General features: G+C 34.0%; 2 protein-coding genes across 5 annotated transcripts; both read left to right on the top strand.

Moving 5' to 3' along the window:
• Positions 1,803-5,864, top strand: LOC105170483 (transmembrane protein 56-B-like). 4 transcript variants are annotated; one of them, XM_011091252.2, is made up of 9 exons: positions 1,803-1,926; positions 2,286-2,416; positions 3,074-3,162; positions 3,278-3,413; positions 3,744-3,818; positions 4,091-4,212; positions 4,297-4,372; positions 4,630-4,689; positions 5,491-5,864. In XM_011091252.2, exons 2-9 carry the CDS (start codon positions 2,300-2,302, stop codon positions 5,626-5,628), a joined length of 813 nt encoding a protein of 270 aa, XP_011089554.1. In that variant the 5' UTR covers positions 1,803-1,926; positions 2,286-2,299; the 3' UTR covers positions 5,629-5,864. The 4 variants fall into 4 exon arrangements, with proteins under 4 accessions (XP_011089554.1, XP_011089555.1, XP_011089557.1 ...); XM_011091253.2 differs by lacking the exon at positions 1,803-1,926 and adding an exon at positions 1,932-2,042; XM_011091255.2 differs by lacking the exon at positions 1,803-1,926 and adding an exon at positions 1,939-2,135.
• On the top strand, positions 8,555-9,821 carry LOC105170846. The gene is made up of 3 exons (XM_020696986.1): positions 8,555-8,719; positions 8,813-9,256; positions 9,335-9,821. Exons 1-3 carry the CDS (start codon positions 8,705-8,707, stop codon positions 9,815-9,817), a joined length of 942 nt encoding a protein of 313 aa, XP_020552645.1. The 5' UTR covers positions 8,555-8,704; the 3' UTR covers positions 9,818-9,821.

Raw genomic sequence — 11,014 nt, 5'->3', positions numbered from 1 at the left:
CTGCTGTGGCGTCGCCACAGTTGCACCCTGCATTTCACCCTCTTCCGCCATCCTACACCATCAAAATATATATGTATAAATTTATAAATATATACATATAAATATGTCCAATGATATACATATTATGTATTATACTGTATAAACATATATATATGTATAATTTATTAATTTTAATAAAATCTAGTTATAAATAAAAATAAAAAATAAGTTTTTTAATTTAAAGAATTTAAAATAATTTATACAACTGTGATTTTTTTTTATTTAAATTTATAAACTAGTAACTAATTTTTATTAATCTATTAATTAAATAATTTAATATTTCAATTATTAAGAGGTGTAATCTTATATATAGATCCAATAAAAAAGTTAATAAAATAATTTATATTTATATTAAAAATTAGTTAAATAATAAAAATATATATAGGATCGTTGTTCATCTCCATAAATAGTAGTTTGACACCCATCTATCTTTAGGTAATTACAAAACATCCATGATGGCATTTTTGTTATTAAAAATTAAATTAAAATTTGATTGGATCAATAGCGGCGTTTTATAGTTTTAAAAACTGTCAATAATGGTTTCTGTAACTTCTTAAAAGACAAGGGTGGTTTGTGTAAAAAGACAATAGGTGAGAGAGTGTAAATGTAATCATCCCTTAACAAATTAATTACTAGATTATAAATTAAATTAAAAAATTATCAAACTTGTATAAATTATAGAAAATTATTAAAGTTAAAAGATTATTTAACCTCTATTTTTGTTTGTAACTATATTTTAATAAAATTAATATATTCTAATAAAAAACTAATACATGTATTTATATAAATCATATTATAATTAGTAAAATACAATTTATTTATTAAAAATACAAGAAGCTGAATACACGCCTGAATGGTATTTTTTTTAAAAGCTGGCCGTTGACTAATTGCATGTGTCAAATCACGTGCTGTTTCCATCAATAGTTAACGAATAGGACCAATGGTATTAAAAATTTAGGATTTTGAGACCAAAAGTGTTGAGTCCGTAAAGCTCTGTACAAAAGTGATAATGACCCTATCTAGTGGGACTAAAAGTGAGATTTTGCTTTTGCATAATTATGAATACCTCTTTATAGTTTGAAAAATTACAAATATTCCCTTCAGATGGAAATAATTATGTAACCCTAAACGGTGAAGTGGATATTACTATTTTACCCTTTTAAAATAAATAATTTATAGAAAATATTAGTTCATAAAAATATTTTTAAAAATTATAAAATATATATAAAAATAAAATTTATAATCTAAAAAGGCATTTTGATCAAAATGAGTAAACTCATCAAGATAAGTATTTTTTTTTAATTTTTTCTAATTTTAGCTACAATAGCTTAGGTCCACTTTGATATGAAGATTGCATAATTGATTGTAAAATAAATGATTATCACGTCTGAATTCACGATTTCATAATTAGCTTGCGTAAATGCAAACCATAAACTAACTTATGAAATTAGCCTTATATTAAGGTTAATAAATGAATTTTAAAAATTACTTTATAGTATGAATAATTAAATGTAAAATCATGGATGATTATTTATAACTTTTATTAAAATATGATTATATTAAAATTTAATTTAAAAAATAATTATTGATAAATGACAAACAACAAGAACAATTACTATTTCGTTTAAAATGCGAATTTAGCCAAACAAAACACTTAAAAATGTTGGACTAGGATTAGGTAAAACACATCAATCTAGAATTATCATTTAATCTCCCAACCCTAAAAAAAAAAAAAAGAAAATAAATTCAGAATCCAATTATTTTATATTTCTTGATATATATATATATATATATATTGTTTGTGTATTATATATATACATATAAAATTATTTTTCCCTCCTGTCACTCCAAAGCCCATCACCATTTTCAGCTCTCTCCTCCCCGCTGGTGAGTGCATCTAGAATTTTCTAATCATAGTTTTCTATTAGTCATCCGTGCTTGTTGGTTGATACTCCAGGCGGCGTACGCTTTTCCTCCAATTATAGCACTCGCCCACCTTTTCAGTCAGCACCGTGTTTTTCTTTCTTTCTTTCTTTTTTTTTTATTCCGATTGTTGTTTTCTTGGGTTCAGTTACATGTTGATTGTTCTTGTTCTGGTAACTGAAAAATGCTGTTTTCTTGAATTAGAGGTTATACGAATTCATACTTGCATGAATGAATTAGGAGTGTTGTTCCTTTTCTTGTTTTTGTTTTTGTATGTTGAAACTCTGATGGTTTGTTTTCGTTCTTGAACTACTTATTTGCAGGGAGAAACGGAAATATGATGTGGGTTATGGGAATAGGAGCTGGGCTGATGAGTATTGCGGGTCATGCTACTCCAATTAGAGAGTTGCACTGGCTCTCATCTGTTTTTGTTGGGATTTTGATGTGCAAGATTGTGAGTGTGGCTTTCTTGAATTTTGATTTGTAGCCTGTTTCTTTTCTCCCCTTGTTTTCTAATGCTGTTTTGGTTGTCTTGAGTTTTGGTCTACTGTTAATTTTATTGCCAGGGTTTGTATTTTGTGCTCTGGGAGATCATAATTATGTTGCAGTTGATGATAGAATGAGGAAAAGTTCTAGAGTTTGGAATATTAATGGTGGTGGACCTGTGGTGTGGTCAAATCCGTGCTACACCCAGTACTTTGTGTGTCGGGTGTATGGATAAATGAAACATGTCCCTTAAATTTATAAATTGGGGTATGTGTATATGAACCGAGTGTAGCATCTAAACAACCACTGTGGTGCTTACTATGCAAGTCTTTGTCATTTATTTCCATATTTTCCTATTGAATTATGAGAACAGAATTATATTGATGTAATCTTATACAAAAAGAAGTTTTAAGGAAGTTGAGTGATTGTGTGGTTTTTTCAATAATCTGACATTTTTAATAGTATATAAGTACAAGAATCCTCCAAGTTCATCTTAATTTTTGTTGGATTTGACCATTTCTGTTGATATTCATGCAAAGATTACCTTTAATTAGACTTGCTGCTACTCAGAAAATTGGCCACGTCTGATCCCTTTTTGAAGAGATCCAATGTTCTTCTTTTGAAGGTTTACGATCTAACAGGAGTAATTAGCACTTCTTTTTTCAAAGGATATAATAAGCTTAACAAAAAAGAGAAGCTTGAATGGAACAACAGGTAATGGTTCTTTATGATGTTATCTTCTAGTAATATATTAATGATACATTCTTAGTTAACCAGTAATCGTCACTTCCTGAGATTTTGGTATCTTGTTATTGTTTATTGTGTTCAGGGGGTTCTCCACTTTCCATGCAATAGTTGTGGCTGCTGGTTCTCTGTATTTCTTGCTTGTTTCAGACCTTTTTGTTGATACTCAAGATGGGTTGATTATCAATAAATCCTCAACTTTGTCAGACACCATATTGGGGGTATGCTACTTTAAGTTATTATAAACTGTTGAAAATTGTATAATCACGGTTGATGGGTTTGATGAATGTGGGCAAGAGCGTTTTAAGTTGTCTTTATACTGTAAAGATACCCAAACTTGACAACTGTCCCTGCTGGCTTGAGGAAATCATCGCTACTTAGTTTTGATATCTTCTTGCACAATTATTTTTTAGTTCAACTGCAAATATTGAATTATGATATGCCAGATCTTTTTTAGTGGGACTTGATTGGGTACTTGTTTGAAATATCTCCTGAGGCATGTCCAAGATATGATCCTCCTTTCTTTTCTATTTTTTGGTTTAATGATACAGGTTTCAATTGGGTACTTTTTGAGTGACTTGGCAATGATTATCTATCACTTCCCAGCTTTAGGTGGCCTGGAATATGTAAGTTCAAGAATCCTCCAAGTTCATCTTAAATTTTCCTCTTTTCATCAGTATTGACTCTTAAATTATGTAACCTATGCTCTTATATAACATATTTCTGCCTACTCGGAGTATTTACTTCCTATAAGTTTCTCGGATGTTGCTCCTTGACTCTTGTACTTATTTATGTATTAGACATACATGTATAGTTTAACACAACCTTGTCATGTTAGCTATATCTGTGTCTTTCTTCTTTTCTGTGAGCTTGATTATGGAGCTATCTATTTTGCTAGATCATACATCATGGGCTCTCTGCATATTCGATCACTCTGTCCCTATTAAGCGGTCAAGCACAAATCTATATACTCATGGTTCTCTTTACTGAAAGCACAACCCCATTTGTTAATCTCAGATGGTAAGCTTCATAGACATGAATCTGTCATCTCCTTGTTCAGTTCCATTTGTTAAAATCGACATCAATTCATTTCTGCATATCCAGGTGTCTTGATGTTGCTGGTCTGAAGAATTCCAAACTCTACATTTACAACGGTGTTGCATTGTTCTTTGGTTGGTTGGTATGGTCTATCAAACTTTATTCAATTTCAGAAAATCTTTTACTTGTTTGTAGTTCAAACAGGTTTTATCTACTGCTAGCCGAGCTGCATCATTATCTTATAAGTAATTAAAACTGCACTTGTTGTTCACTGACTGGTGTTAAGCTTTAACTTATCAGTAAATTTTTCAGAATGTGAAATACACTGTGCTTCATTTTGATTTCTTTGGCTGGATACATACTTTAGATGTTTCTAACATGTAAACTAATGATTTTCAGGTTGCAAGGATTATTTTGTTTGTGTTCTATTTCTACCACATGTTTATCCATTTTGATCAGGTGAGTGCATGTTTACTGGTTTATCTTTTATCATTTCCGCCTTTAGTATTAAATGCTGTTCCAATTTCGAGTTTTCTATTGAGAGATCTCAAAATCCTTAACCAACACAGTTGAGTCTGGTTCTTCTGGTTAAAGTTGATACTTCATCAGATATTTAATTCTGCCAGCATTAGGTTGCCAAATGCTGGAAACCAGTGTGATCTGGATGGTTCCTTCGAGGGGATCTTACTAGCAGAAAGGGTTATAGGTGAATAACTGTATATTGATTGTCTTAAATGCCTCTCGTCTTCTACGTCAAGGGAGGATGTTGTCAGAAATCGGGTTGAAACTAATCTTTATTCTCCTGGAGAAACAAAATCTGGAATCTTGCTTTATTTCTCACATTGTTTGCATATATAAGATAACATGAGGTGCGGGTTTGGATATTGGAATTGCATTCAAGAAACATGAGCCTGTATTAACTACATGGTGGTAGATGTTGTATTGTGCTTATAAAAGATATGATGATACCTCTAAACATATAGCATATTCTTGCCAAACATGAACAGTTCTGCTTCCATAAGCGCTGCATAGTTGCGTCAATAACCTGACAGCGGTTTAGGTACCTGGAGGTTCTACTATCATCACACTTTTGCTTGGTGAAGTATCATAAATTAGAATACCTTGATAAAACATTTATAGTACAAGTCTTGTTCCTCATTTGGCATGGGGATGGCCGTATGCGACCCTCAAATGCTCACAAACGTGATGGTCATCGCCGATATTTTTGTGAATCTTATTTCGTTTTGGCATATTTTTCAGGTCAAGAAAGTCTTCCCCTTGGGCTTTTACAGCTTGGTTACAGTTCCTCCGGTGCTGTCACTGATGAATCTCTTCTGGTTTTGGAAAATCGCCAGAGGTATGGTAAAAACGTTGAGAAAGTCTAGACACAGCCAGTGAGTGTTTCTTGAGGATCATATATTCTTTAGCATATTTGTGTATATAACTTCAAATTGGCTCTACTGATTATAGAATTTACACTGAGCAACTGTAAATTTGTTCTTCCACCCGACACTAGCGAATCAGCGTATCGTTCAAAATCACGTACAGGATTTAAACCCTGGGTTGAGAAAATCTGTGTACAGGGATCATGCTGTGTTCTTATTTAGTGGAGCTTTCTCATTACTTGCTCAGTTTTACTGCCAAAAAAATTAAGAATGTCTAGTGTTTGAGATGAAGTTTGAACATTAGTCGAAAAACTTGAACCAGGAAACAGAGCCCGTTTGCTTTTGCTGTGTTTTGGTCTGATGATTTTCTCTTCTAAACAAATTCATTGAGCTTGGATGAACTTATTGGCTACTTTTAGTGCCCTCTTCCCTGGTCAAATTTTTATGTCTAAGTCGTTTTGCCTTTTTTTTTAATAATTACTTGTGAGATTAAATTTAACGAAATCATATTTTGATTGTCATTGTAATTATTTTTCATCTAACAACTCATTATGTTCGCTAATTTAAATTTTTTTATAACTATAATTTAAAAATTCATTTAATAACTAATAACAACGTTGTAGTAAAATTATAAATACTTTTTACTATTTAAAAATTATTAACACTTCTTTAGAATTAATAAACGTTTAACAAATACTCTCTTATAATAGATTATTGCGAGCCGTGTTTAAGATAATCATTAATCTCAAGAAAAATATTTGTAATTTTTAAATGAGATGATAATTATAATTATAATAAATTTTAAAAGAGTTTATTTTTCTTCATTGGTTGACTTTTCAATTGTTGTGAACTGTGGTGTCCAGGTGCAAATAATTGCGTAAATATATTATGAATCAATTTGAAAGCTAATCCACCTCCACACACCAAATTGATTCCAAGATCTCTTGTCTATAAAATTACCTTAGGTTGTATGTAATTCTTAATTTCATATCTTATTTAAAATTAAATTATTTTAACAATCTCTTCATAAAGAGATATTAATTCCGTACACACTCGTTACGCGTGCACCAACTACTAGTATATATAGCCAGCTCGTCCAATTTATAACAATAACTCTCGAGTAACATAACACGGTCCTCAATTTGTTGTCCAAAACGTCTTACGCATTCAAAAAGTTATGTAAGAAAATAACTACTTAGCTTATATCAAGAACTATTTTATGTCCTCGATTGTAAATAAAAGAAAGTGAGTACCCAAAGAGGCAATTAGGAGTTCTCATGCAGACATTTGTTGAGAAGTTTCCCTTTTCCTTTTCACTCTGATAATCTGACAAAAATACTAAAAGACAACACAGACAAGTGGCGCATGAGAAAAAGGCTGTAAGAAAATTAATTGTGAGTGGTTGGGGCTGTTTTTGGGGCGAGGAAAGTTATAAAGGTACAATTATTTAAATAATGCAAAAAAAAAAAAATTACAGATTTGGTGTGAATTGGGAAACTTCAAAATTCTGAGCGGCACCGCGGTGTTCCACCGCGGTGCCAACTTTTTAAATTAAAAAAACAAATTTCAAGTGTCACCGCGGTTCTTCACCGCGGTGACACAGAAATTTAAAAAAAATATATATATAAACGGCCACCGCGGTCAGCGACCGCGGTGGCTGAATAAAATATAAAAAAAAAAATGAACAGGTGAAGAACCGCTATCTGAGATAGCGGTTCTTCACCAGGACCGAAAAAAAAAATTGGTCAAAGTTGCAGCCTGCAATTGCAGGCTGCAGGTGCTGAGCCACCGCACTCACGCAGTGCGGTGGCTCAGCAAATTGCTTTCACGTGAATACATTGCAGCTCACACTATTTTAAGTGTGAGCTGCAATGTGAAATCTCACTCCACCGCAAAGCAAAGCACTACATTGTTTTCATCTTCCTCTTTCTCTCAAATTCTTCTTCTTCTTCCTCTCGGCTTCATCTTCATCTTCATATTCATCTTCATCTTCATCTTCATCTTCCTCTTCTCGGCAATTTTTCTTGTTATTCCTCTCAGTTAATTTTGAAAAATATTTAAAATCAGTATGTCTAATTTTGGCCCTATCGATACCAGTGTTCTGTACGGGCAATTAAATCATCGGTCTGAGGATGTATCTGAAAATTCGGATACAACATTATCCGTACGACGTGGTGATATAGCCTTTTTTCGTGTTCTCCAACTAGCACCACGTCATATACGTGTTTTACAAGTACTCCAAAATATGGGGTTTCTTGGTGTCTTGCAGTGTGGGCATGTTGAAATTGACACCCACTTAATTACTGCATTAGTAGAGAGATGGCGCCCCGAGACACACACATTTCATTTTATGGTGGGCGAAGCAACCGTGACATTGCAGGATATCGCGATCATCTGGACACTCCCGGTGGAAGGTAATCTTATTACCGGGGTAGATAGAAGGTATAATACCCAACAATGGCAAAATTATTGTCATGAACAGTTGGGTTTTATTCCAAACGAAGATGCTTTTAGATGGTCGAGAATAAAATTGTCAGTGTTATATGAGTATTTATTAGAAAATACATGTGATGATGATAGCCCATTTGAGGCTGTGCTACAGGAGGCACGGATATGTGCCATGTGCATTCTTGGTGGAGTGTTGTGCCCTGATGCTACAGGGAACACCGTGTCATTATTATATTTACGGCATATGGAAAATATTCACGAGGAATATACCTCAAATTGGGGTTCAGCTGTGTTGGCCTATCTGTACCGGGAGCTATGTACAGCATCACAAAGAGGGAAAACTAATATTGGCGGTGCCATGCAATTATTGCAGATATGGGCATGGTCTCGCATAATAACACTTGCACCCGTTCCCTCGAGTGAAGCTTCATCTCTAGTGTCGACCATTATTGACCCTGACAATATTCTGCCTACCCCTCCATATGCTGCACGGTATGGACTTTTTTTATTTATTTATATAGTTATAAAAATTTTTGATTTCACTAACTTTTCTTAATTTTGATTTTAGGTGGTCGTTTCATATATCCCGTACTCATACGGCGCACAATGCTCTACGCATAATAAGGAACGTTTTGGACCGTATGCAGTTAAATGAGGTATATTGTTGTGATTTATTTTTTACTTTTAGTAATATAATTGATGCATTTGTTCCAAGTATATTTATTGATTGTTGTTATATGCTATTGTAGTTTATTTGGACTCCGTATAATAATATTGCCGTCGAGCTTGAGGCATTGCCCTATTATGCAATGCGCACAACGTGGAATATACGATGCCCATTGATCAATTATTCGCTGGTGGAGATGCATCACCCGGAGAGGGTTCTTCGCCAATTTGGCTATGTGCAAGACATCCCCCAAAACCCATTGATCAGTGAGCGTCGTTTACACTCAATAGATAGGCGAGGACGTCAGGACATGGACTGGGCAACGTTTCACGCGGACTACATTGCGAAATGGAACGATGTGCAATCAATGGTGGTGGAAGGACCCATTATTGAAGGTGGTCGTGATACCGTTCCTGACTATATGAACTGGTATCATCAAATTACTCGGGTCCAAATTTCACAAAACATATTGTCTACGAACACGCCGGGTTATCGACCGACTGACACCCGTGATTGGGAATATGTGGTAAGCACCTTCTAATTTATGTTATGTTCATTTATTTTAGCCAGTTGATTCTGCTTATAATTTGATTTTGTTTAACAGTATAATAGAATGGAGCAGCTAGTGATTGATTGTGAAAATGCCGGAGATGATCAGCAGTCGTTAAGAGATACTCGAGCGCGAGCGCGTACGATCGGACGTGAAATTATGAACTTTTCTAGTTCACGGTATCCAAGCGTTCGAGTTAGACCGACAGACACAGCTCGTGGGAACGCATTCACAGAGGCTGGTCCGTCGAGCGTACATGCCGAGGCCGGTCCATCTACTGGTCGGACAGAGGCTGGTCCATCGAGCTTTTATCCGGAAACAGGTCCATCGACTGCATATACTCCACATGCTCCATATCTGCCATCATTTGACGGTACATTTACACATAATTTTAACCCGCAAATTCGAAGACAATATGATGCATCACCCGTTCCATTCGAAGACACCGATGTGAACACACCCGGTGACCAAAGAGATGATAATCCTCCCCGAAGGCACAGAAGACGTCCACGTTGTGGCACTGGAGGGCATTATTAGCTTTGTATAAAGCACATGTAAATTGAGATGTATATTCAATTTATTATATATAAAATGTGATTATTATATAAAGCACATGATTATTATATATAAAATGTGATTATTATATATATACGTATGTATATTAAATTAAATATAAAGTATGACTATTATATATAAAATATGATTATTATATATATATACGTATGTATATTCAATTAAATATAAAGTATGATTATTATATATAAAATATGATTATTATATATATATACGTATGTATATTCAATTAAATATAAAGTATGACTATTATATATAAAATTTGATTATTATATATATGCTGTAAAGTATGATTATTATATATACAATAAATTTGATTATTATATGATTACATAATGATTACAATATTATATTATATATATACTGTAAAGTATGCTGTAAATTTGATTATTTTAGTTCCCATTTTATAAGTTGCAATTATATATTATAAAAATAAAAGCAAGATTTGCAATTGCAAAGTTGTATATTCAACATATGTAGCATGATACAAAGTTGCATTTAACAAGCTAGAATCAACCCCGAGCTTGACGAGCCTGATATTGTTGGCGAGCACGTACTTGTGGTCATACTCTTTCCTAAGTTACCATGGTCAACAGAAATTTCATTCATCAGACATGTATGTGGTCCGACGTACCTGGTAACTTTATATAATCCCATATTTGGTTTGAAAATGGCCCTTAGCATCCAACAGCACCCAGTCTGTGCATCATATTTGCAAGCGACTTTCCATAAGTTTTTCTTGCTCTCCACCACCCGGTATTCTCGTCTTGCAAACCGGACCGAATAATCTTGCACGCTTCCTTTTAAATGGTCCTTACTTTTAAACAACATCCCGTTGGCGAGCTCCCCAGTGTTAGAGTCATAAAAATTACCTCCATTTGCACCCCACTTGCCACAAGAACACATACGATGCTTCAATTTGACGACATACGTACGGGAGCCCTGCCCGGTCAAGCTCAATGTCACCACTGAGGCAGATTGTTGGTTATAGTCAAATTTCTGAACAATGTGGCGCACTGCCTCTGCCTGTCGAGCCTCGAACAACTTGAACGCATAATCAGCCCATTGTTGATTTGCATTGATCATACGATTACACCGTGTAGATCGCTGCAAGAAATACTGCACAGAGCGGGATAACGTTATTTGCACAATAGCCACAAT

The sequence above is a fragment of the Sesamum indicum genome, linkage group LG9 (assembly GCF_000512975.1).
Source record: "Sesamum indicum cultivar Zhongzhi No. 13 linkage group LG9, S_indicum_v1.0, whole genome shotgun sequence".
NCBI lineage: Eukaryota > Viridiplantae > Streptophyta > Magnoliopsida > Lamiales > Pedaliaceae > Sesamum > Sesamum indicum.
The sequence above is the reverse complement of the archived record's forward strand: the minus strand, read 5'-3'. Positions and strand labels throughout refer to the sequence as shown.

What these genes read in the sequence shown, in the direction of transcription:
- LOC105170483 (XM_011091252.2), top strand. Translation starts at nt 2,300, where the DNA reads ATGATGTGGGTTATGGGAATAGGAGCTGGGCTGATGAGTATTGCGGGT. An exon ending in CTTTAGGTGGCCTGGAATAT is followed by an intron (nt 3,819 to 4,090) that starts GTAAGTTCAAGA and finishes CTATTTTGCTAG; the next exon opens with ATCATACATCATGGGCTCTC. An exon ending in TGTTTATCCATTTTGATCAG is followed by an intron (nt 4,690 to 5,490) that starts GTGAGTGCATGT and finishes CATATTTTTCAG; the next exon opens with GTCAAGAAAGTCTTCCCCTT.
- LOC105170846 (XM_020696986.1), top strand. An exon ending in CCCGTGATTGGGAATATGTG is followed by an intron (nt 9,257 to 9,334) that starts GTAAGCACCTTC and finishes TTTGTTTAACAG; the next exon opens with TATAATAGAATGGAGCAGCT.